At 43.0% G+C, this 27,666-nt stretch overlaps 1 protein-coding gene across 1 annotated transcript; it reads right to left on the bottom strand.

The window, feature by feature from the left end:
- Positions 1–4,797: 4,797 nt before the first annotated feature.
- LOC147749078 (chymotrypsin-like elastase family member 1) lies at positions 4,798–25,770 on the bottom strand. Its single transcript, XM_086936526.1, has 8 exons — positions 25,656–25,770; positions 25,016–25,104; positions 22,383–22,483; positions 17,711–17,836; positions 15,487–15,623; positions 10,733–10,878; positions 6,092–6,241; positions 4,798–4,960 (listed from the first exon to the last, which is right to left on the bottom strand). The coding sequence occupies exons 1-8, from the start codon at positions 25,768–25,770 to the stop codon at positions 4,943–4,945; spliced, it is 882 nt and encodes a 293-aa protein (XP_086792652.1). The 3' UTR covers positions 4,798–4,942.
- Positions 25,771–27,666: the final 1,896 nt, after the last annotated feature.

Here is a 27,666-nt window from a genome sequence, read left to right on the forward strand (position 1 = left end):
ACATGGATATACTCTAAGAGTCACATAGGCTACAGCATATACTAGTGATTAGAGTTATCTCTATATACATAGGGTAAGGATACACATGGATATACTCTAAGAGTCACATAGGAATGGTAGAGAGTAGAAAGGTCTACTGCATGTACTAGTGATTAGAGTTATCTCTATTTACATAGGGAAGGGATAGAACTGGATATACTCTAAGAGTCACAGAAAAGGGCAGGCACGTGAGATAAACAAGAGAGAGAAGCAGATAGTGGTGAATAAGACAGTGAGGAGTGTGTCAGAGGCAACAGGAGAGACAGTAGGAAAGTCGAAAGGACAGAGGGGGAGGTCAGAGAACGCAAAAATGGCGGTGGAGAAAGGTAGAAGAAGAGGCGAGTCATACAGAGAAAATGGCGGGGAGCACAAAGGTCCAAGTCCGAAAGTCCAGGAGAGGTGAGCGAGATATTTAATTCTTAAAAGAGTCCATTACCTCCTCTTCCCTGCAAATACCCTTCGACACATCCGAGGCCCCGCCCCTCATAAGAGAATTCTTTGGGGAGAGCAGGAGGACCGATGATGAAGCATGACACCTAAGGGTGTACGCGAGGTCCCCCCTTATTATGACATAAGTGTATCCTCAAGAAGGAGGCACCATCCCTTATCAAGGCTACAGAGACGTTTCAGTTCACCTCATATTGAACACGTTTGCTTTAGGTGATAATGATATTCAATTGGGAGACTGCAAACGGAGGCAGCCCAATTATGTCTCTCATTCCCTCTGCCCTTTTAAATGTAAGGCAGTGGTTCCCAATCTGTGAGCCGCAGCAGCCCGGTGCACTGTCAAAACCAGCCAGGGTCGCCGCGCACCAAGCACACAGGTTGGGAACCACTGAGCGGTGAAAGACATGCATCTCCTCCGAGGACCATGTTCGTGCGGTCCTCTTTTTATTTCTATGACCGCAAGCTTGTTGAACAAGCTCACGGTCATTCCAAACTGAAGTTTTTTACCGCCTTCTTTAAAGAGCCTTTATTCCATTTATTGTTCCTGCCATGCCTTACTAGAGAACCTTGCCCTAGCACTACAAATCACTTAAGCCATCTGTCTAATATGGGGAGTATGAAAAAAGTAAATGTTTATTTTAATAAGGGTGTAATTATGACTGCCAACAAAAGTAATGAAGTCATAGGCACAATTTAAATAAGCTCCAAACCACTTTAATGTCTAAATTACACTGGTTTGTAGTTCACACTCTGCTACAAGTGCCAGTTAAGTGCTCCCTGGTACTTTACGCCTTCTGGGTGCAGAGGTACAAGTCTGGTCTACTGATGGCCCCCACTCTGTCTCATTTTAAAGAGTATTCTTTCTGACAGTATTGCAGGTTTCCTCAGCTTGTCCCCAGTCTTGGTCAAGCTACTCCAATCCCCTTTATTTGTTCATGTGAAGAGAGAGGTGCTGTTCTTTGTAAATCTTTAAAGACTGTTTAGTGGACCTAAATCAAAACATTGCAGTCAAGATTGTGCGCTTTCTGGGACTACCCACTCATGGTGTTTTCCCCCTTTGTTTTCTGTCCATCTTGCCCCTCTTTCTAATCGTTCCTAGTTCTGTGAAAGCACAGGTGACCAAGCACGTTATAAATCAGTAATTGTTCCTCTGAATTCTCCACTTTTTAAATTTGAATTTATTTTCCTGTATCCCCATGCTCCACATGCAATGCATGACCCCAATGTGACTCCTTAAACTCAGCATGCCATTGTTGTGCCCTGTTTTGACCTCTTCTACCCCCCTCCATTCTAATGCCTACTATCTGTTACAGCTCTGTGTGGTGGAGTATGACCCAGGCACACATGACCTGAAAACGCGGTCTCTCCATTACTTTGAAGAGCCGGAGCTAGGATATGTTTTACTATTCCTATAGTGCAAACATTCTTGGGGCTCAACAGAGCAAACATTCTTGGGGAACAATAGAGCATTGTACAAATAATTAGTGGGATTAGATCTGATTGTGAGAGGGGGTAGAATAATACAAGATTATAAGTTAGAGGACACTTCATGTACTCATCCCCATATTGTCCCTTGTATATTTGGGGGAGGTGGCAGTACCTTTTGTACTACATTAGCATCATGGCACATTCAGAAGGCTCTCGCTTGGAGAAAGATGAACCATAGCGTTTACCCTCTCCATGCTCTTCTAGGATTTCTAAAACGCTAGACTGCATCGTACAAACACTGACCATGTTGGGTGTGGGCAAGGGGACCAGTATCCTCTATGCAAGGGAAATCCTTTGACTCATACTCATGGTTACAGCTAAATTAAATTGTGATGGTCTAGTCATAGGATTATAATACCTTCATTGGCATCATTCTAATTATTTTCAGGGAGAAAAATGGAAGTACTCCTGAGGCCCTGCTTACATCGCCCACCCTAAAAAACAAATGTAACAAAGTGGGGAGCCGCGGCCGACGGCTAATAGGTCAAGCGAGCCGTGGGTTGAAAAAGTTGGGAACCACTGATGTAGGGGGATGTTGTACATTAGGATAGAGGTGCATCATGGCTCCATTATTATTTTCTCTTTATATGCTTGACCCTACTTCTACATTGAACTTAATAGAATCCTATAAGACAAGTCTTGGAAATCACCCAATAAATAGCTTAAGAAGCTAATTTTATATTACCAGACAAGAATATTTATTGTACTAGAAAGTCTTCTAAATGCACTTTAACCCTTTGTGTGCATCGGACGGCCCCCAACCGCCCGACGGAGGACGGCCGGGGGCCGTCCTGACCACGCCCAATCATAAATCACCCGCACCGCTGCGGAATTCTAGCCGCGGTCAACGGGTTAAGAATGAAATGTGACAATAAAATAAAACTTCATTTAAAGAATATACAAATTGTAGTATTTGGTAGCCCTAGTAAAACTGTCAATTGGACACTCTGTAACCTTCCTATATGGCAGGTGAGCCGGTGTTGTTATTTAGGAGTAGTGATGCACAAGAGTTTAAATTGGAAACAACATCTTAAGGAAGTAATCCCAGGAGCAGTGACAACGGTTCAAGGACGTAGACACTCATGAATAGCTATGACGTTAGCACAACTTTAACCCCTTCACTGCGGCGGCTATTCCACCGCAGTGCTAAGGGGGCGGGGCGGCGGCACAGCGGGCGCATGCTAGTGACGGAACCGCTCCGTCACCAGCCACGGTTGAGCTGTGCTCATGATGGAGCGGTTCCGTCATGGCCCCGCCCGCTCAATAGAACGCGCGCGAAATCAGCGCCGCGCAGGCGCGGCGGCTGGGCCATGACAGAACCGCTCCGTCATCAGCACAGCGCCACCGCGGCTGATGACGGAGCGGTTCCGTCATCAGCATGGATAGGGTTAACAGGTCATAAGGCCAAAATAATCATTTACTATCTTATGGGTCTCCGACTTCCTTTGAGAGACTAAACGCTCGGTCACAACAAAAGCGGCTAGAAAGTTGTTGAAACAGTGTAATTCGACTCCACAAGCTCAAATTCGACTAGAACTTGAGTGGATTAGCCAAGTGTCCATAGCTGGTCTTCTCTACATTGTTTACATGAGGCCCTGTGCGATGGTTAATAATATGCATTAAAAGCATCACGTGGCTAGTGTTACATAAAGCTCAGCTTTCAGTACTACTAACCACGTAGGTGAATGTTTAAGGAACCAATTAGTTAATCGGGAAAGCCCACATTTCTGAATTTATGTACACTGTATAACTAATATGAAATCAGAACTTAACAGTTAATTTCATTGAAACATACAATGCTAAGTGCTAAAGTAACAGATTCCACCCTGACGCTTAAAACATGAATCATGTTTTATGCTTCAGAATGCTGTACCATGCTTTACTGCAGTTCAATGGAGCAAGTAAATCTTTTAAGAGTTTTCTGCCACCCTCTGAAAGGCAGAACGTTTGCAGCCTCCTGATCTGTGAAATGCAGATCAGCAGCTTTGCACAGCTGCTTCGTCTTAGACTAACGTGCTGGCCCCAGTGCAATGATGGGTTTGCACCTGAAATGGAAACAGCGTATTTACTGTGGTACGACGCACTGTCGTGCTCTGCAGCCGACACATGCACCCCATCATAGAGTCAGAGAGTGCACTCTACCCATAATTCAGCCCCATGGACAGTGCTTAATTTGAGCTGGTGGTTTCTGGTGCTCAGCACCAATGCTTGATCATCAACACCAGCGCTTTTCATGAGAACCAGTTAAGGATACATTCATTTATGGTAGGTACGGGGAGATTAAGCGTTTTGCCCAGAATCACAAGATGCTGAGCACCGAGACTCGACCGTAGTTCCCCAGCTCTGAAGTCAGCAGCTCTGGCCATTACGCCACATCATCTTCCCACTTTCATGGTTAGTAGTTGGTTCTGTTTTAGCTGGCGCTAATAGGAAAAATGGGCTAGTACAAGCTGCCTCCTGACGAGATCCCCGGCACTTATGTTTTTTTTTACCAATCTATCGAGAGGAATATCAGCAGACTAATGAAGTGTATTTCTGTAGTGGAAGAGAAATGAGACACAATATAAACAGACTACATTATTTTTATTTGGTATTCTACCAGAGGTTTTAAGGTCATACCGTTTTGTAAGTATCCCACTTTTAGTTTCCGTATCGATGTGGTAAGCCAATGTATGTCGGTATTGGAAGAAAATTAGATGCCTTTTGAGATTGACTATACTTAAAAGGTATCTAATCTTCTTAGATGATTTGTGGGCTTACTGCATAGTGACTCAATAATAGCACCAAGAGCAGCTGGACGAGGAATGAGAGAAGACATTCATCTGAGTTTGTCACTTTATTATAATTATTACTGAGTGCTATATATATCGCTCCCTAGTACACAGAGATACAAACATGTTGGAAAATCCGATCAGCCAGACCCATGTATCCAGAAGAGTCACCCAAAAGTCTCAGACTTTGATAGCCTTTAGTTCGTTCTCATGATCTGAAAGAAAAGAAAGACATTTATCAGAAAATGATACTTGTGTCGACATAGATGCAAGCAGGGCCGGCTTTAGGGCAGTGCATCAGGTTCGGCCGCACTGGGCGCTGACCTGTGGAGGGGGCGCTGACCTCAGGGTGGGGCACTGTGTTTAGCAATAATTTATGATTGGAGAGATGAGGGGCACTTTTGACCGGCTGCAGTAAGAGAATCCAAGGAGGCGGTCATGGGGTGTAGGGTGCCAAAAATGATTGTCGCACTGGGAGCCGCTAGCGCTATAGCCGGCCCTGGATGCAAGGGCATCATACACTTTGTGCCGAAGCACTCAGTAACTGCCCCAGAGAAGCGCGACTGCTCCAATGTTTAGTGACAAGATGGCAGTGTGCTTGCAATCTAACTGCCTACGTACATGCCATTAAGATCTGTTGTGTTTTTATGCTGAACTACTCTAACCTCACTTCCCTCCTTACACTGTTACACAGCCTTGCTCTGTGCAACACTCTGTACATGCTACCTGAAAAGCTATTATTATAAGTGCAACAATATTATATGGCATTTGCCAAAAGAACAGCTCAGATGTTAGGATTCAAAAAATCTCCAAAAATCAGGATCTAATGTCTATCAAGTATAGTAACAAAATTAAGGTAATTCAGGTAAGAACGTATTACAAAATTAATTCTAATTTATGATTGTGTGACTAGTGAAACAAAAATGATTCTAGAAGAAGCTGTGGGTCGTATTATTATTTTCATATACTTTGAGTTAAACAATATTTGCCAGCTCATTTTTTTCTCTATATAATTTCTTTTTTTTAATTAAGAACCCTTTTATATGACACAGTTTGTTTCTTTTTAACCCATTTTTTCCCTTGAAGTCATACCATCCAACCTAATGGTTAACTGTATAAAGTGGAATAAAGGTAATCAAAAGATGTGCCAGTAAATGCATTGATTTGCCCAGGATCACACAACTTGGTCAAATGCTGCCGCCAGGATTAGAATCAAGATTTTTGATTTCCTTGTTCCAGGGTCCCCAACCTAGCCACTAGCCCTCATCTCCCTTCATTTATGATGAGGACTAATTCTTTAATGCCACAGTGAGCTAATCGACATGAGTCTTCTGCATCAAACTTACGTTGTCCATCCAAGATATGTAGGCTGACACCCTGGTGAACACAGTTGGCTTGTTCCTTGTGTTGCATCCACTGGTGGACACAAAGCTGGTCACTCCATGGACGTAACTAGCACCATTGACAACACAGTGAAGAGGTCCACCAGAATCTCCCTAAGAATCAAATACACAGATTGTTATGAACTTCAAGTGGTACAAAATGGTTGAGGCATATTGGGTTCATGGGTTGAAAGATGTCTGCATTTCTGGCAAATTACAGATGCTCGTACAGTCATGCCATGGATTCCCAATGAGAATGGGGCTGACTTTGGCTCCCTAGACCTTCTTGAAAAATGCCCCCATGTGTCACTATTGCTCTATGAGCACAGTGCACTGTCAAATGTTTAATATTTTTAATTTGCACATATTTCCCCAGCAATGATCAAAAGAAACCGTATCATCAATGAATGTGTACTGGAATTCTTTTTTTAAACCAAACAAGGAAAAACAGAGTTTGATTACTTGGAGCAAACTCATAATGGGCATCATGGCATACATTTATATGTGTATTTTTCAATAAGCAAATTTGTGCATCAACAGAAGTACATATATCTGTGTATGTTTTTTTAACATGACAAGTCTTCAAATTGATCTTTAATTCAATGTGGCCATATAATACCACATATTGTTTTTTTCTCATTTTCTTACTGTCATTCAGATAATAGACTAGCGCAGGCCACCGCGACCCTGTAGTCGTTAAACTATACACAGATGAGTTTACACTTTGTCTCATTAGGCATTCTTGGAAAATGCCCCATCTTCCACAACAGCCCCATGACAACCATTCTGTGTAAAATAAAAAAAATACTTTTCATTTACCACATTGTCTGGGTATTGCTGGAAACAATGCTCACCAATAAAAGTTGTACAGGTATGCTCAAGAACAAACAGTTCAATTATTGGAAACAACCTCAGAATGGGCATGCATCCTAGATTTTGGTCATTTATGTATTAGCAATAAGGACAACAAAATAAATGAGATAAGAAGCACATACTTGTATTTTTTTTGCTATAAATATGGCACTACTTGTTAATTGCTATGTTAAATATATTTCTTAAGCACAGCATTTACCCGAAGGTGTCCTGGCGCTAGGTACTGGCTTCCACACAGAGGAGTACCTAATGACCTATGCACTGAAAAGGCCAGGTTTTCAATCCTCACCTAAATGTCATTAGCTCATTGGCATTCCTAATTGTTCCAAGCCCTTGCAGCACGGGTGACGAAACTTTTCCCACCCAGTTGACTTTTTAAAGGAGGGTATTAATACACCTTTGGCTCCTGACAATCGAAGATCTCTTTTGGGAAAATACCGTTTGAAATGCTTTTTCAGGTAATCTGGATCCAATTCCCTGAAGGGCTTTGAAAGCAGTACACAGGGATTTAAATTGTATTAGTTGTTTGACTGGAAGCCAGTGCAGCTTTTTATTTCTTCCGTGATAGATGCAAATTTTGGTGTACCACTCAGCAGTCTGGCTGCTGCATTTTACAGGATTTGGAGTTTATTTAAATGTTGCTTTTGAATATTAAGGTAAATACTGTTGCAATAATCCACACGTGAGAGGATGAGAGATGTTATTACTACACGTTGGCTGTCTTCCGGTAGAAATGGCATTAATTTCTTGATCATTCTAAAGAGGTAGAAGCTAGCGGAGGCAACCATGTTTATCTGGTCCCCAAAGGTGAGTTTATTGTCAACTATAACCCCCAGATTTTTAGCTTTCCTAGTTGGTCTAGGGAGAGTGCCTAGTCATGGGTCCATAAATTGGCATTATTTCCCCAAATAAGGGCCTCTGTTTTGCCTTAATTTAACATTCAGGCAGTTCCTGGTCATCCACAACTTGATCACTTTCATGCGGTCATGGAACCTTTTCCCTTTCTCTGACTCCTGGCCAGGTTGCACAGACACCACGATTTGCGTGTCATCCGCATAGGATGTTAACTGGAATCCGAAGGATCTAATCAGAATCGCCATGGGTGACACGTAAACATTAAAGAGTGTGGATCTAAGGGAGGAGCCCTGTGGTACCCCACAAGGTAGGGAAAAAGGTTTGGAGTGGGCTTTGTCTAAATCCACCAGTTGAATTTGTTCCATCCGGAAAGATTTCGAAAGCTTCCAAGCATTGCCTTGGATCCCGCAGGCCGACAAACGGTCCATCAGAACTTTGTAGTGGACTGTATCGAAGGCTGCAGAGAGGTCCAACATGATTAATGCTGAGTTTCCTCCCTTTTCCAGGGCTTCTCTTAATTCTTCTGTGGATTTTATGAGGGCGGGCTCTGTACTGTGTCCTTCCCTGAATCCATATTGAGTGAGATCTAAAATATTGTTTGCTTGGAGGAATGCACTGAGTTGGGTGTTCATAGTTTTTTCAACCAATTTTGCCAGGCTGAGGAAGGCGAGAAATTGGAGGGTAATAATTAGGGTCCTTGGCATCAAGGTTTTGTTTTTTAAACAAAGAAAGAATAGATGCTGTCTTCCATATTTTGGGAAAGTGCCCAGACTCAAACATGGCAATAAATAAAGGGGTGAGTGCAATGATAACGGGTTCTGGAACCTGTTTAATTACGGAGACTGAGCATGGGTCGTAGGGGGATACAGACCTGGTGGAAGCCACTAGACCTATAGTATCTGGAGTGTGGAGAAATTGTCCATAGTAGGCTGTGGGTCAGTTATAGTTTTGCCAATCTTCAATGTCTCATCCCTTCCTTCTGTTGGGGAGAGTCTAAAGGACAAGAACATAGCTTCCACATTCTGAAGGAAGAAAGCGGCTATTTCCTCACATAGTTCTGGTCTACTTTGAATTTTAGGAGGGCCCGGGGGCGGCCAGTTTGGTTACCGTCCTAAAAAGTTCTTTAGTTGAGGATTTAGCTACTGTGATTTGATCTGTGAAAAAGGCCCTTTTGTGTGGAATAATAGCATTTTATAATGAGTGAGACTCTGTTTGTAAAGTTCTTTTTCTGTCTCATTGTAAGCTATTTTCCAATTGCATTCTAAACGCTTACAAGCAACCTTGTGTTTCCTGAGTTCTTCGGAATACCAGGGAGCTGAAGGTTGTGAACATTTGGGAAGCCATGTGTTCACCGGGGCTAATTTATCACAGGATGTCTCTATCCATTCCATATAGCTGGTTGTGGCTTCTTCCACTTTGATGGGAAGGGAACATGCTGTTGCCATAAGAAGATCTTCTAGCTCTGTGCTCTTAATTTTGTTCCAGGCTCTTGTATCAATCTGCTTCTTGGGTGCTCCTCCGCTGTAATGCGGATTGGGAGGGGCCAGCTCAAATGGAATAGCAACATGATCTGTCCAGGCGAGTGGCAGCAACCATGTACATGTTAATTGAGGATGGTTGGAGGAAATCCCATCCAAGGTGTGCCCTGCGACATGAGTGGGACCTTCTACATGCTGCCTTAATTCTCCACTATTCATCACCTCGATAAGAGTAGTTGTATCTGGGTCAGTGAATGCGTCCAAGAGGAAGTTAAAATTACCAAGAATCGTGAGTGAATCGGAGCAGAGCCCATTCTCTAACAAGGTTCCATCCGATGTTAGGAACGCATTTTCTGGACCTGGTGGTCTGTACAGAAGGATACCCTTTAAAGAGTTGTGATAAAGGGTGTAAACGCTAAAAGAAAGGGCTTCGCAAACCACATTAGATGCTGCCAGGAATGCAGTGAGTAAAGATTGATGATATTTAACTGTCAATTCCCCCCTCTCCTAAGAGGTCTGTCTTGTGTGTGACAGAAAAACCCAGGTGGGGTAGCGTTAACAAGATCAGGGCCGAGGCCTCATCTGTCAAGGACTCGGTGATAAACATCAGTTTTATATTGTGATTATCAAAGAGTAATGCACACTCTGAGCTATGTTTGACCAAAGATCTGGCATTTAATAATAGACATTGCAGTGGGTTAATTTCAGGCCGTTTAGAGATTGCCCCTTCCTTAGACTTGAAGGGCAAAGTTGTGTGGTAGAGGATTTGAGGGAGAGTTTGATTGCAATTTGGGCATGTGAATAAAGATTCACATGCCCAAAATTACTTAGTATACATTTTGATATTTGTCAGGCTGTAACTAGCAGGTATTGTTGTGAGCCAACTTGGTGGTGATCATTTTGTCAGTCATAGAAAAATAACAGGCTCAGAGTGCAGGCCATGAGTCAACCCTTTGATTTTTAGATTACACGCACTTAGGTTTCCAGGACGGGGACTATAAGTAAATAAGAGTCCATAGACTGCAGTTGATCATAGACAGAAGACGATTGCTAGTGTAATAAATATTTCAACACAGCAATATCTAATTTATATTTATAGCTTTGTAAATTTCATAAATGGAGTTCTGGTCAAGAAAGGCAATGCCATTAAATAAGTGAAAGAAAAAGTCCTACAAATTCTTTGTGGTATTGGATATGTAGAACTGCAGAAGATCAAAACCTAAGTAAGATCAACACCTTGCTGTTAGCTGATCGAAACATGTCAATAGCATTTAGGAAGACTATAACAATGGAACACGTGATATCTTGGATGAGGTGTGGTGTCTGCTTGCCAGATGCATTTTTTCAGAAGACTTCTAGCACACACAACCCATGTTATGTTGATATATTCAGTACTTACTTGACATCCAGAGCGCACACCATCTCCTCCAGCACACACCATGGTGCTCTTGACTGAGGAGCCCCAGTAGGAAGAAGAGGTACAGGTCCTGTGATCCACGACTGGAAGAGGCGCCTGCTGAAGGGTGGCAGACACCTGGCCATTACCTGCAAGAGAAGCAACAAATACCTTGCCTGTGTCTCTTTATTTAGTCAGAGCAAGACTTTCATTACTTGGGATTTGTAGCATTTTAGAAGTTGAGCTCTCAGTACTCCCCCATATAGTCAGGCAAGTGTAATTTGTATATATTTGGTCAACTTTCATCTCCTTTCCCCTGCCACAATAACAGAGGCGGCAGATACATATGGCCCCATAAAGGCTATTGCCTGTTTATCAATAAGAATCCCTCGTCTGTACTAATAAAAATGTAAGAGAATGCTAAGATATTACATGTGACATAACCTCAATGACATGGCAGTGCATTGCACTCTTTTGAGTTTTTATATGTACTAATCATAAAATATGACAAAAACATTCATCATATGTGCAGAAGCACAGGAGAAACTAATGGGAAGCTGAATTAAGCAGTGCATTTCTGATCAGATCTGATAACAGATGTATTTGATCACAATGGTCAGCGACACCTGGCATCTACTGGGGGCGGGAGGCCGGGCGTGCGCAAGCTTTAAATAATATATATTCAAACTTACCTGAACTCGGAGACGTCCTCGCTCCGTACCTCTTCTTTCAACACAGAAACCGGAAGCAGCAACTTCCTCAGCCAATCCCAGGGCTGCTCTGACCAGAAAGAGAGCAGCCTTAGGATTGGTGAGAGAGGCCTCACTCGGCGCTCCACAGCACTCTGGAGGCTTTGTCTTTCTCTAACCTAGCTAAGACACCTGGGTTAGAGATGTTTAAAGTATACATGTGTGGCTGCCCGTCCCAAGACGGTCGGCCAAAAAGACATGCGCACTTTAAATAGTGCCATACCAGTCCACCCTCCTACCTGCTGTGACATGCTTCTGTCACTTAGGAACGTCCCCGACCCCATCCTGACTCTTGGCTCGTCTCGGAGGATAAAAAATAAAATGGTAATTAATTTGCATTTTATTTGTCATCTTTGGGGGGAGTTTTGAGTGGGGCGACGCTCCTGCTACTGTTGTCAGAGTGATACCATGGGATCTAGTGTCAAATTACTTAATCAAAGGCAAAAATATATGGTTGCTGGTTGCCCTTACTTCCTTCTTCCTTGTTTACATGCTGGTTACACATTTTTATACAAAGTCAATCTACGTTTTCTTCCTGTTCTTTACATGAACACTTCCCCTACTGTTGCACTCACTGGAGTGGAAACAGCATTTTTCCCCTCCCTATCCAACACTTTCCCCACTGTTGCTCTCACTGGAGTGGGAATAGTAATTTTTACCCCTCAACTATCCAACACTTTCTCTACTGTTGTACTGTTTGGAGTGGGAATAGTATTTTTTACCCCTCCGCTATCCTACACTTTCGCTACTGTTGCACTCACTGGAGATGGAATAGTACATTTTATTATTTGGGTATCCAAAACTTTTCCTACTTTTGGACTGATAATATTGGGCAATTTAAGTTTAAATATTTTCTCATAGTTTAATGTTTTAATATACTCTAGAATTTTGTTTTTAGATATTTAAATTATTTATATATATATATTATGTATTCCCAGAGACGCCACTCCAACAGCAGGTTTGTTCACCGAACCTTTTATTTCATTAAACAGCATATTTTTGGCTCGTGCATTTATGTTGCCCTGACGCGTTTTGATGCTCATCCATCTTAATCATAGGGCGGGGCTCCACAGGCAAAGCGCGGATATTGCACCACAACCTTAATTTTTCCTTTGAGGAAAGAAAGCCTAATGGAGGGCTAGAAATATTGTTTTTGAACATTGGGGTGTCTAACTGACATTTGACAAGAACGTGGAGCCTGCTGAGGTTGAAATTGGGCACTACAACCCCCAACATGCTTTTCACTGGAGAGGGCATGTAAAGGAAAAATTAAGGTTGTGGTGCAATATCTGCGCTTTGCCTGTGGAGCCCCGCCCTATGATTAAGATGGATGAGCATCGAAACGCGTCAGGGCAACATAAATGCTCGAGCCAAAGATGTGCTGTTTAATGAAATAAAAGGTTCGGTGAACAAACCTGCTGTTGGAGTGGCGTCTCTATGCTCTGGGGCATTTTTTGGGAATATATATATTATGTATATATAATTTCAAACTTTTAAAATAAATTAAAGATAATAGTTCTTTCATTATTTTAAAGTAAATATATATGTATAAATTATGTTTGTGTGTTTATCTTTTTAACTATGTTTATTTGTAATATTTTGTAAAAATATATTACATTTAATTGCTGTTAAAATTAATATTAATATTTAATATATATTATGTTATAAATATATTTACATCAATATTTTTACATCGATATTTTTGATTCAATATTTTTTTACTTACCTGTTTAGGTATGGAAGTCAATATTTTTGTAGTCTATATATTTTTTCAGTGAACCTTTCTAACTAATTCTGATTTTTGCGGAAATACTTGCCCATCTCAGGACCCCTGAATTTAGTTACTAAGGCCCAGATTTGCTAACATTTTGTGCTCGCTTTGCATTATAAAAATGACACAAACCTGGTGCAAAGTGTTTTGGTGGGATTTACCTTCAAACGCGAATTATGAGTTGCATTGGAAGGTTGGCTAAAGTAAAGCTCTATGTGCTAATTTGTGCAACTTTGGGTCAGGGGGGAGTGCATGGGTGTTCCCATGCAACTACCCATGGGTTTTGACACACTACTGTATCTATAAACATTTGTATGCAGGGATTTGCACCAAAAATGCTTACCAGTTGATCAACTTTGAATAGTTTCTAGATTTTTTCCAAGTCTGAATGTGTGCTGCACTGTACGGGCCCCGTACAACGAACACCAGACGTGCTACACGCTTCGAGCATTGCCTCGGTAAGTCTGCTACCCCTCCACCTAGAGCCTTTTACTCCCTGCCCGTAATATCGGCACAGCTAACTGCCACCTTCCACCCTACAGGTCCTCTGTATGATCGCTATCCGCGACGGGCTCGGTACCTCTACTTGGTACTTGCGGTATTACCCCTTTAATAGGACAACGCTCCTTAGAAGTCTGTCTGCTTCAAAATCTTCATAATCTCCATATCTACAGTTCGGGTAAGACATGCAATGGGTCATTGGTTTACTCACTTTGATTGTCCCCAGCGGATGCATTGCTAAGACATGCGGTTTGAATTTACAGGCTCACCCCGACAGGCGGCTCACATTGCAACGCCTCCACTACACCTTGGAATTTATTGCCTCCGCAAAACTTGGAATTACTTGCCCCATTTTCGGAGATTCTACTCCGTCCTCAGTCTACACACGTGGACTTCAGGGGTCGCCCCCGGTAATTATTTACGCCCGCGCTCTGTCATATCTTGCGCAATTGCCATCACTTCGTTTTCTTAACCATAGACTATCACTCTTCAGAACCGCTTCACTTACTGCTCTTCCGCTTCTAGTGCATTGTTACCACAATTACCTGCTTTTTCACTGCGTCGATACTCTCACAGTTTTCCTCCACGTACTGCTCAACTCGTGAACCGGTGCAGATATACTACTGTTAACTGCACTCTCACTGAGTCGATAATCTCACCCCTGCCCTCAACACCAAGCATCCCCTTTCAATTGATCAGCACTCCCCATGCTTAAGAGTCATGCCTGCTCACCTTCTGTTAAAACTAGCACACCAGGCAGAGATGTTTTTAATTGAGTGGTCTGCCTTGACCCATCATATCCATGCCCTAACACCCCCTTATTTTTCTTTTTCTCCCCCTTTTTTCCCCTTGCTATTTGTTTTGGCACAGAACTGTAATGTAACTAAATGCATTAATAATTAAGGTTAGACAAACATATTACTGTTTGCAAGCAGGCACATCTATGGTCCTGATGATGATCCCATGTATTTTAGCCAAGGGATCGAAACGTCGACACTAAATACCATATGCCACTGAAAAATATGAACAAGTGTACAATGGTACTTATATGAGAATCAAGTCTGTGTAAATATATACCTATGTACAGACATTCTCCCCTTGCCTGAACACACCCCCTCCTTCACCTACCCTGTTTATATATGTGTGGGTCGCAGGTGCGTCCTACTTGTTATTGTTTCCATTTATGTTTACAAAGCTTAACTCTTAAAATAAATGCTGTCCGGCTGGACAAAGAACACACTGTCTAATTAGCATGTGTTTACCAATTACTCTCTACTTAATTTGTCTAGGGACCACTGTCTTTAGTAACAGTCATACTACCCAAGGTCCCTAGTAACATTACCTTTGGGTTCCCTTGTCTCTCTCAAAAGCACTGTACAAGTACAGCATAAGTGAGGGCGATATTACAGCATAGATTTTTTGCTGGAAGATTCATCTTCCAGTACAAAACCTGTGCTTGACAGAATGCACACTCCTTTGCACAATGGGCCAACGTTGGTGTATTGGTGCATGGCATCCTAAAGTGAGTTAGTGCTGGGGGAGAGAAAAACAGCACCATATCTTATTAGATATGGTGCTGTGTTTTTTCACAACATTTGATGCAACCCAGCACAGCAACTTTGGTTGCTGTGCTGTTTTGCGCCAAAACTTAGTAAATCGGCCAGAGTGTGCTCCCCTAGAGGGTCATGGGCCTGAGATACTTACTGCTGGATGCACCTAAAGCAAGAAATACTCACTTTTTGTCATGCCCCAGCCGGTGATGGTGCAGGGATGGTTGTTTGATAGGACCTGTCCATCGGGAGGCAGGCGTCCAAGCTGCACGTAGCTGTTAAGAGCAGCGTTACTGGACAGTTTCAGAAGAGCAATGTCATACCTGAAAAAGATCACTAGAGTTAGAAGCAGAAGGAAATTAAAGGAGGCTGTTTATTGACAGGAAATGTACTATGGGGCAGATTTATGATGCCCTTGCGCCGCAATTGCGTCACTTTTTTTGACGCAACTGCGGCGCAAACAATGCGCCCCATTTTACAATGTGACGCATCTAGGAGATGCGTCACGTTGTAAAGCCCTGCGCCATAAGGAGGCGTTCCTGCAAAGGGGGGGCGTTCCTGCGCAGCAACGCCTCCTGAAAGTGGCTGAGTGAAATCTATGAGATTTCACTCAGTCACTTTCAGGCCAATGCTGCGTCAAAACCCTGCGCCTGCTTGAAGCAGGCGTAGGTCTTGATGCAGCATTGTGTAGATGGGGCACCGCCGAGCCTTGCTGGAGCTGCGTCGCGCTTGCGACGCAACTCCAGCAATGTGCCACATTTCCGGCACAGATGCGTCACGCATCTGTGCCGTTTTTGTACCATGGTGCGCCGCATTATAAATGCGGCGCACCATGGGTTGCGGAGCTGCGGCGCACTGTGGCGCACGTTAACTGGCGCATCCCTGGGGATGCGCCAGTTAACATAAATCTGCCCCAATGCGACTGAGAATGCCCGGCCGCCAAAGGCCACAAAAAATCATCATTAAGCAGGAGATACAAACTATTCCAGTCAAGTTCTCCTTCAATGGACATCGACTAAAAAGTATCCAAGGATAAGCTATGGTTTTGGGCATGCAGCTATAGACATTAATTTGTCGAAACGTCGGTGGTAGGGTAAAAACAAATAAAAAACCCTTGACCTCATTTACAATCCAATGTTGAACCTTTGCCCAACCATTAGCCCTGAGCAGTCTGCTATGTGCTGCTCAAGGGGTTATAGGAAGGACCTGGAGAGAAAACTTCAGAAAGTTTACTTTCTCTTTCTACTGCTGCTTTGATGGCCCCTTGTGCCAGTAGCAGGAAGGGCAGTTCCAGGGATAGCAGAGGAAAAGCCAGGGTGTGAAAAGCTACCACTACTAGTTGCAAGTAATGTCCGTCCTTGACACCCCCTGCCCTCTGTGTAGCTCATTAGATACAAACCATGTAGTCATTGAAGGTTAAGAAGCTTGGTTATTACAGCGAATCGACATGTTTTGATCATTGCTCAGCAGGGCAGCCTCACCTTCTTCAGGGGAAACATGACACAAACGTATCTGACTAATGCTAAGTTGGTAAGAGGTCACTGTAAGAGAGTGGCTACTACTAAATCCCACACCTATTCGACTTTGCTGAAGAAAAGGAGGTAAATTTGCTTCAAGCTCTTAATCTATCTATGATGCTAGCCTATTGATGGCGTATAGTGATGTGGGCAACATGTAGTGCTGAGTGATGGAACCTGAATGGCTGGATGTGGAGTCATTAAAGATACCTCATACGAGTAGGTTCAGTCGTTGAATTGCAATTTAGGTCAGCGGTTTAGTGACACTCTAATGGTCAAGGAAATGGAAAGAGACGCGCTTCTCCGTTATGCTGGAGGAGCGTCCATCTCCCCCCAAATGTCAAGAAAATAAAAATAAAACAACACTTATGTGATTTATCCTTTCCTGCCAAGCCTTGGGGCGGGGCCTGGGGGGGTGACAGCACTGAGGAGAGTGGTAGTACACTCCCTTCACTGCGCATGTAGGTTTGGACGGCCATCTGAGGCCAGCCAAACCTTTCATGCGCAGTGAAGCTCTCTCCAACCCCAGCTGCATTGCTGGGGCTGGAGAGAGCAGGCACAGACTCCCCTTCTGATCTGGTGTGCTAAGAAAGAGCGCTCAGGCCAATCCTGAAGCTGCTCTCATGAGAGAGAAGCTTCAGGATTGGCCGCAGGGCAGGCTGTGAGCCTGAGCTTGAAAAGAGGAGCCAAACACTGGCCGAAGCTGGCTGAAGGCAAGTTTTTTTACTTATTAATAATTTTTATTTAGCCCCATCCCTTTGCAGCCCCTAAACCCCCCAGCTTCCCACCCACCCGGCCACTTGTCCCAAACAACGGCACCTACTGGTGCCATACTGCGTGAAAAGGATTCTAGTATTGGATTATGTATGCTAGAAGATACACGCATGTCTTACCCAGCTGCAATGTTGTTGCTGTTCCAGTTGGGGTGCCTGATCACCCTGGAGACGGAGATGTACTGCTCGGTACCTTCGTTCACCCGAATGTTATGGTCACCCAGAACCACGCGGAAGTTCATATTTCTGTAGAGGCAAGAGATGGCAACAAGAATCATTCCTGCTCATTGGTAGAGAATGGCTAAAAGTTGGGACTGCTGTGGGGGTTTATGATTTTTCTGCATGTAGTAGCGTTATTCAATATGGAGCTGCCTGTCGTTTTTTTGGTTCTCGTTGTGGTGTAGCTGTCGAAAGAAGGAGGTTGAGGTGAGGCTGTAATTCCCCACCCATTGTAACCTCAATTAATGGAATCACCAAGTCATGATTCACTTCAAGTGTGTGGATTTAGGGTCAGATGTACAACCATTCCTTTTTGCGAGTCTCAAATTGCGTCAAATTGAGACCCACAATTTGCGACTCGCAAAAATGAATATACAACATTGTCTCAGACACTGTTTGTGATTTCCAATGGGGTCGCAAATTGCATGTCTCATTAATATTCATGAGGCTGTCGCAATTTGCGACCCCATTGGGAATGGCTCGCACTCACAGGGATGGTGGCCTGCTGGGGTCAGCAGACCACCATGTCTGTGACTGCTTGTTCAATAAAGCGTTTTTTTTTTTAATGCATCCCGTTTTTCTTAAAGGTAAACGGGATGCATTTAAAAAAGAAAATGAAACTTTTCAGTTTAATTTTTTAAAGGGCAGGCAGTGGTCCCTGTGACAACTGCCTGTTCTTAAAAAATATTTTCGCACCCATTCACAAAGGGGAAGGGGGTCCGTTTGCGAATGGTTTACCACCCTTTTGAAAAGGGTAGAAGACTGCAAGTGTTTTGCGACTGCAAATGTGGTCGCAAAACAATGGTACATGCCATTTGCACTTGCTATTAGGAAGGGACGCCCTTGGCATGCCCCTTCCTAATAGCGAGTCACAAACCATATTTTTGAAGTCACTAATAGGTTAGCGACTCGCAAAATATGGTTTGTACATGGGGCTGACCTTTTTTGCGGTCGCAAACGGGCTGAATTCGCGTTTGTGACCGCAAAAAAAAGGTTGTATATCTCCCCCTTAGACCCTGTTCCTCCTCTGTGTGCAGAACTGGATCCCTCGCTCACACGAACCAGTGCATACCCCAATGGGCTGGACCTGGTGATGGTTAAAGTTTTGTATTGTCTGCAGAGCTAGGCGATATTTTAATGAAGTTACAAAAATAAACTGCCTTTTACAGAGTTCTTTGCATAAAAAGCCTTAATATTGGAAAATGTTCCTGCGGAAGTAGGATTTAAATCTTTGATTTTCATCAACATAAGTGAAAATCTACTAATAATGCTTCATTTATCTGCCTAGTTTTCTGTTCTGCGGGAAGTGTACAGGATGGAATTCCTGCAGCTTAAGAAATGCCATATTGACACCCTACTGCTGAGGCCGGCAGATAACCTGCAGCTTACCAGTCGTACAACCACAGTCCTCCACTGCCTAACATAACTCAGTGTAAATACAAGCACATCTGAGGACTACTGGCGTCATTCTTACACAGATATATTTTCTTCACAGTATTGATCTTTTGTTAAGAATATGAATGCCAAGTTCTACATTATTTTTCTTTGAGCTTTCATAGCTAACTTCGGTCGTACTGTGGTGGTTACTTTTGCCTTTAAAGTAAAAGAGATAAAAGAATAAAAAAATTAATTTCGCCCTAGGTCTGGCAAAATAGTTACACTGGGGCATGGAATATACCTCGGGGTACAAGTTGTCAAATCAGCGTTTGAACCACTGAACCACACCACCTCCCATGCTATGAGCGTCCATAGAAAGCTGAAATCCCCTTGGTGAAGAGCAAACACTTTGTGAGGGTGGAATTGTTGGAATATTTGCCTTCATCTGCTTGTGGGGGTGTTGCCAAAATGTATCACTACTGCCAATATTCCCATGTAGTCCTGGTAATGGGACAGAGTAATTTAAAGAGGCCTCTTTTTGTAGCATTCGTTCTTTGCTACTGTGTCCCACATACCAAAGGTTATAATAACAAAACACTGCTGTTGTTATAACCTTTAGTACATATTGCATTTTATACTTGGCCCAAAAAGTATCTATCACAGATAATCTGTATTGATAGAGAGAAGCAAAAGGTTCATATTGAGATAGATTACAATTGGAGGGAGTGGCGGAGTGCTAACTCTGAGCTGCTCACGCAAATTATATTTATTATTAATTCGTGAATGTATTTGGAACAGGGACACCGAGGGTGTTACGTTTTCGATTCGGATTAGTTGAAAAAAATCGAATAAGCTTTTAATGTGCCGTAATTTCTGAGCAGTACCCCAGAAGATTACTGGGTTTATTTATGAGCCCGTGCGTCACTTTTTGTGACGCACCAGCAGGGTAAAAAGTGCGCCATGTTGCGTCATATTTACAAAGTGACAAATCTAGGTAGATACGTTACTTTGTAAACCCCTGCGCCACATTATACCTGCGCCAGGTATAATGTATGCAGGGTGGGCGTTCTGACGCAAGTAAACCTCGTAGAAGTGACGCAGTGAAATCTATGGGATTTCACTGCGTCACTTCTAGGACACAAATGCGTCAATATCTTACGCCTGCCTCACAGCAGGCGTAAGACAGATGCAGGCACATTTGAAATGGGACTTGCCCTTTTGAAATGCCCCATTGATGGAGTGTCTCTAACAGGGGAAACCCAATAAACCCTTGTAGGCTTGGGCAATGTTTCGTTCAGGTCAAAGGGATGCTACAAGGGATTTGTTTTTGGAAAGTACTAGCTCAGTTGGGAGTTGTATTGTTAATATCTTACTCCAGCGTACCCACAAGGTATCACAAATAATAAAAATGCAAATCAATTGTTGGAAGGAGAAGAAAAAAACGGAGAAAATAGAAGGTATATTATTCCAGAAGTTTTTACATGAATTCCATAAGATAATTTGCAATTCAAGGTGTGGGGAGACACAAATAAAAAGCAGAAAAGTAGTGAACAGAGGTATATATGACGTCACCACATCAGTTCACAACTATAACATCAACTCCAATCGATTCATAACAACAACCAAAACAAATTAATTAATCATGGTTGTGTGCTTGTGCACAAGCAGCGTAGATGGAGATGATGTAGCTGTCGACGTTTCGGTCTTATACTTCTGCCGTCATAAAGACCATCATCAGTACCATAAAGTTCATTGCAGGTAAAAGAGACCCCCTGAAGATTCCAGTTGCGCAATCCTGATTGGGAACAATATATTTAAAGACGAATCTATTGCGTGAACATAGCCTGTTCGCGATGTGCTGGAGATTTATTCAAGCCGCCCGTTTGGTTTTTAAATTCCATTCGTGTGGTCCTTTCTCGCTGGTTGGATTGATACCACCATTTAGATTCCATACGTCACGCAATAGATTTGTCTTTAAATATATTGTTCCCAATCAGGATTGCTCAACTGGAATCTTCAGGGGGTCTCTTTTACCTGCAATGAACTTTATGGTCCTGATGATGGTCTTTATGACGGCAGCAGTATAAGACCGAAACGTCGACAGCTACATCATCTCCATCTACGCTGCTTGTGCACAAGCACACAACCATGATTAATTAATTTGTTTTGGTTGTTGTTATGAATCGATTGGAGTTGATGTTATAGTTGTGAACTGATGTGGTGAAGTCATATATACCTCTGTTCACTACTTTTTTGCTTTTTATTTGTGTCTCCCCACACCTTGAATTGCAAATTATCTTATGGAATTCATATAAAAACTTCTGGAATAATATACCTTCTATTTTCTCAGTTTTTTCTTCTCCTTCCAGCAATTGATTTGCATTTTTATTATTTGTGATACCTTGTGGGTACGCTGGAGTAAGATATTAACAATACAACTCCCAACTGAGCTAGTACTTTCCAAAAACAAATCCCTTGTAGCATCCCATTGATGGAGTTGCGTCACTTTCGTGACACACTCCAGCAATGCGCCATTTTTGCCCTTATAGATACGCCTGAAATACTGACGTATCTGTAACTCCTTGCGACATGATGCTTCATACTGTAAATATGACGCATCCAGCATGTCGCATGGAGGACAAAATGAAAAGTGACGCATCGCTGTTTTCACGCAGCATTGCGTCACTTTTTATAAATGAGGCCCTACATATTTAATAACTGTAACAGTAAATAACATGAAAGTCGGAGAATACAAAATGAACACAACCCTTTCCTGATAAAATGTTTGAATAACATTAGCCATTATTATGGCAATTATATAGAAATTCACGGATTTCCTCTTTATTTACCAAGCAAGTTATCTGTCCTTATCTCATCCAATCCACACATGGATCCGTGAGACAGCTGCTCAGTAAGAGATCTGAGCATGTGAATTGGTGGAGAAGGGCGAATGTGATTCAGTATAAAAGACCACAGTGATGTTTCAAACACTTGGTAGAATTACTTTACCAGGGAGTGGTCTCCTGTAGAAAAGAAACAGATTGATTTCTTGCCTGAGTGTCCAAACTGTCCACCAGACACCAGAGCTGTGCCTGTGAAAGTTTATTCTGACCCACCGTGATCCGAGGAGCCAACCACAGCTCGTGTGGCTGTGAGAACAGATCAGTTTCTTTTCTTCCTTAACTCCATTGGTTACCTGTCCACGCAGTGAGCAGCCGTCATCACCCAGTTGTTCCTTATCAGGGTCCCGCCGCAGGTGTGATACCAGCTGCCACCAGAGTTGTACTGGAGGGAAATCTAGGAGAAAAGACCCAAGCAGATATGTGACATGCAGTAAATAAAGTTACCCGGCCTGTTTGTATACATTTTACGAACCAGTATGATCAGCTCAAATACTATTTTGTAGAACCTAAATACCTCTCTTCAAGTTCCAGAAAGTGGGTGGTGGGACTTGGCAAATCTTTCTAATGCCAAAGTCACCAATCATAATCACAGAAACGCAGTAGTGCAGCAGCAACAGTAGCAAAGTGTCAGCAAGATCGAAATACATCCCTTTACCCACGCATTCTACAATAACAGCCACGTTAATAACTGCCCGACATATAAATATATGTTATGTTTGGTTTTTTTACTGTTGAAAGTGAAGTCCCACTTGCTATCAACGTCTTGAATGGAACCCTGAGATTAGCTCAGCGAATCAGAGTGCTTTGAAATCTGGCACTAACTACTGTGTCCTTCCCTCAGTGGGAGTGTAAAGCAGGGACACAGAGCAAGACCGGTACAGTGGGCTTACTTTTTTGCCTTTGTTGAGTGAAATTAGGGGGATGATTGCTAACAGCCTTACCACCCACGCCAGGCTTTAACAGATGTTAATTGCCCTTTTCACATTTATGCAGCCTCGCTTCCACTTAGACCTATAAGGATGGGGTGGGCCATTAACATGTGTTAACACCCTCAGCAAAAGACTTCAGCAACACTCAATTAAACTTAAAAATCCATTCTTGAGCCATAATGGCAACGCAAATCACTTTTACTTTGTTATAGTATTCCACCCCTGACCCCACGGAAAAAAGAACTGTGCCCTCGAGTTGTGGACCAAGTGTATAAAATATTATATTTACACCATTTGGCAAGCAAGATTCAGTTTAATAATAGACCAGCAGGGCACAACTCCTAAAAAAAGAAGTGGGGGGACTAACCTAGTTAGGCACCATGCAAGTGACATCACGGCGCGCAACATCATGGCGCGACATCATGGTGCATGACATCACAGCGCACAACATCACACATGGCATCACAGGAATTGACATCATAGAAAGTGGCATCACAAGCCATGACTTTACAAGAAGTGACATCAGATCTAAAGCCCTCACATATATGTTTAGCAGGTCTATCATGTGTACGTTTGAGTGCATTGCGAGGATAATAGCACAGTGAGACATGGAATATGATATGTGAGTTCTACACCTTGCAACCCCCAGTTTTATGTAACACATCCTGTACATTTATTTACAAACCTATATAATTTATTGTACATGTAATATGCACGTGTTGATGTAAAGCGCCTTGACACCTTCCATTGGAATGAGTAGGGCTATACAAAAATAAATTGTTTCAACGCCTCCTCGGGGAATTAAGCTCTATATAAATGCAATTTGCTTTGTGTAAATAATGGGAAAGACCAACACATCTGATATTCTTATAGTGAATGCATATCTCCTAAACAGGAACTGAACAAAGTGAAAAGCTGCCTGTCTTAAGTATGTGTGAAGTGCTAACAAGCTGTGAGCCTTTGTTCCCCACCCCGCTTCATTTGCATCAGGTGTGAGGGTCCTGACGGCTCCCAGCCAAGAGACTCGAACAAAATGAGGCCCGATAACCCCTCAAATTCGGCCTTTGTTATGGTCTCAGCAGGAGTCTTAAATAAGAAAGGGCTGTCCTCGCCTTCACGTTATTGTTGCTTGTTGCAGATGGAAAGCAGACAACGTGCAGGCACTGCTGAAAGTGTCCCGGTGTTTGGAAATTACAACAGGACCAGTTCAGCACATTATTCAGTGGGGCCCAAATTCTTGGCAGGGTGGACAGCGTTCACCCTGTGAAAAAAGTGGGTGGACGCCGTCCACCCGCGTGTACCCCCGACTCGACCCTGTAGACAAGTCTTGTTTTACTAGAAAAAACTACCAAATGCACAGTGGCACAAGCTGTCCCTTTGCTGCCCCAGGGATACAACAGGCTCACTGTTGAAATACCTGTCAAGAGGGGCCCAGGATAAAGTTACTGATAACAAGATTTCAGATTCTGCCATGATCTAAACACAACCATCACATGATGCAGTACCTAGATGCTGACCAAGGCCTCAGTGGAGACTACAGGGGAGTTGAAGTGTTTGCTTCAGCTTACAGAGTCTCATGTTTTTCCTAAGTGATCTGTGATAGGCTGCTCCCACCCTGGCTTTTTCTTTGCATTCTCATTGTTTGTGGTTTTGCCTTCTCCATTTTCAAATCCAGGAAGGCAAATAAATTACAGAACTGAGTGAGCGGACATGGCTAAACTTGAGGTGATTGTTCTCCAAGCATTTGTAGGCTGAACCCCTGCCTGGAACAATGCACCTCCCCAAAACCTAGGCTGTGTGCTCTGGGTCTTTATTCTGCATTTATTGTTAATATTAGTTTGTCTCTTTTTGTTAGGCTGGTTTGTTAAGTAATTACCACATATATGCTTGATAAAAATGGCTGTGTCACAAACATACTGAAAGCCCATCCAAGAAGGAAATGTATCGTAAGACTTGAGAGTTGCACTAGGCAGAGTCTCGGGTGGTCTAGCACTTACCTGGGTCGGCCAGGAGTTCTTCTTGGCCTCGGTGCCTCCCACGACACGTACAGTGACATTGTCCTCAAAGTCAGCTACAAAACACTGTCCTGTGAAAACAGAAGAACAGGATGAGTGGGCATTCAAGCGTTCTCTAAAGTGGGGGATCCTACCAAGCCAACGAAGTCACCTCATGGATGTTTCCACGCAAAAGGCTGACCACACTCAAAGTCCCAATCACAACCACACACATTTAGATATTCTGTGACAACAAGAGCCGGCCAGCTGAGAAGGCACATTTTGTGCCACATAAAGGAATATATGTTACCATCTTGTCCTCAGTTGTTCTGTGAACACGTGATATCTCTGCTCCCAATGGAGTAAGCATCCACAAGTTCTGATCTACTCCGCCTTCAGCAGGGCCAGTCACCCCTGTATCAGGACCAATAGTTTCAAATGGAGCTGAAGGCCACCCGTGGAAACCCCCTCTAGGAACAAGCCTCATGAACATAAATCCACAGGGCAGGTAGGTTTCAAATACTGGTGTGCCCTTAGTAAAAAGTGCCCTCCTTTGTTATAAGCCAGAAATGAGCATGTCCTGGGAAAAGGTCAGGATCAGGGAAGATAAAGCCTAGAAACAGGTTTCAAGGGATGCACTCACCTGACAGGACGAGGGCAGCGAGGGCCAGGAGCCTGAGCATTGTGAATAAGCCTCGTGGAAGTCCTGCTCTGAAAACTCCAACCTCTGCTTCCCTTTTTATAGCCCAAATGGCCATGTACTTAACGTGCGTGGGACCCCACCACCTGCATCTCTGGGAACAGGTCCAGGTGATGCGCAGCTTGTATGTGCAGTGACAGATAAGTGTATTTTTTCTTTTTTGAAGAGAGCTAAATTTACATTCAATGATAAACTCAATGACACCTGCCGAGGCGGAAACATATTCCACCTGTGCAGGATCAGGGCTCTGCAACTTTTCGAAATAGGAATTGAATTAAGAAATGAGACTTGCATTATCTTTGTAAACGTGTAATAACAGCACACACCAAGGGGAACATTACAACTCATCAGCATGCAACACAGTTTGTTATATTTCCGGACACAAATTGCAGTACATCAAAAACGACCTTCCATAGGGAATATATCTAATTTTGAAGGTCTCAGCACGGATTTTTTTTTAAATTTCAAATGATTTTATTAGAAAAAGTTTTTTAGCATAGACAGTACAAAAAGAAAGAAGGCAATACGACACAGCTTTCATAATATTCTACCTCTTACAAGCTCATTGAGTCCTAACCTACTATCTTTTCAGTGATTACATTCACATCATTTACCATAATCTTCATGTTTGTATTTCTGTATCTTAATTGTTATGGTTGTTTTTTTCCAAATGTACTCATGTAGGTATTTCTCCATTACCATTTTCTATTGGTTCTTTTTTCTGTTTTTGGGGTGTTCAGCTTCTGTTTGTATCACAGATCCTCTGCAATATTGGTCCATCTGTACGTGTTTTGTTGTTACATACCAATAACATTGTTATAGAAGATAAAAAAATACCCTGATGGTGGAGGCTTGTCTTCAAGCTACCTAAAGCAGAGGATTTTTAGCAGGCCCAAAGTGCGTAATGTGGCAGGTGACACTGACTGCGGTATTGAGTGGAGAAGTGTGGCTCAATGGTTAGAGCGGCAGACACTGATGCAGAGGTCTAGCCCGGGACCAGGGTTCAATTCCCCGCCTCGGCGGGTCTTGGGCTCAAAATTCCACAGACCTGATAATTCTCGCCTCGGTGCCTATTCTAATCATAGAGTCCCACTCTGCAACTCTAGGCAATAGCTTGCTTAATCTCCACAACGGCCCCCACAACGCTAAGGATGCTTGGCCTCCACCTTGGGGGTGCCCAGGAGTGGACGCCTCACAGGGAAAGCCAGGACGGGTTCCACAGCGGTATTCGTACAAGCGCCTTGAGACCCTTGCGGGTGAGTACTGCACTATACAAGTATCAATTTATTGAGTATATGTCCGACTCTAGCTACGCAACACCATTGCAACTCAGAGGAGAGGGTGGATGGGAGGTGTTATGATCAGGATTTTTTATTTGAGACAATTCCTGGATAAAAGGCGGATTATTTTCACCTGCAGCCACTTCGCAAACTATATATTTATGTTAACAAATGTTTGTGTGCAAGCCTTGCTTAAGGCTGAAAAGAGCCTTGAACAATAAAATAAATAAAATAATACAAAAGTTACGATCGCCATTTTATAGACAATACACAGAAAGGATAAAAACATTGCATTTAAATCAGTCTCCTGCTGATATCTGGCAGATCCAAAAAGTCAGTCAGTTCTCTGATTTCACTGATGCTATCATAATTGGATTTCTTCAGTGATATATGTTCGGGTTTCCCTAAGCAAAATGTGAGTTTACGATTACAAAGACTTCAAAATGCAGTTGACAGTACATTGGCAGGACTTAAGTGCAGAGGACGCACTGTAGACATTCGGGCCCAGCTGTATTAAGGGTTGTGTGCCGCCCTGGCACCAGGCAGGGGGACGCCAGGCGACGCAAAACCTAGAATGTGATTTACTAAGCACACAAGGCCACCTTGCGTGGGCCGGCATGGCTTGGTAATTCTGGAATAACGCAAGGCAGCACAAGTTGCTGCCATACATTACT

This window comes from Lissotriton vulgaris, chromosome 1_1, assembly GCF_964263255.1.
Source record: "Lissotriton vulgaris chromosome 1_1, aLisVul1.2, whole genome shotgun sequence".
In the NCBI taxonomy this organism is placed as follows: Eukaryota; Metazoa; Chordata; class Amphibia; order Caudata; family Salamandridae; genus Lissotriton; species Lissotriton vulgaris.

Bases quoted from the DNA above. Each gene is read 5' to 3' on its own strand.
- LOC147749078 (XM_086936526.1), bottom strand. From the start codon at position 25,770: ATGGCCATTTGGGCTATAAAAAGGGAAGCAGAGGTTGGAGTTTTCAGA. The intron at 10,879-15,486 runs GTGAGTATTTCT...CTTCTCTTGCAG, and splicing joins CGGCTGGGGCATGACAAAAA to GTAATGGCCAGGTGTCTGCC. The intron at 6,242-10,732 runs GTAAGTACTGAA...TTTGATTCTTAG, and splicing joins GTGTGCGCTCTGGATGTCAA to GGAGATTCTGGTGGACCTCT.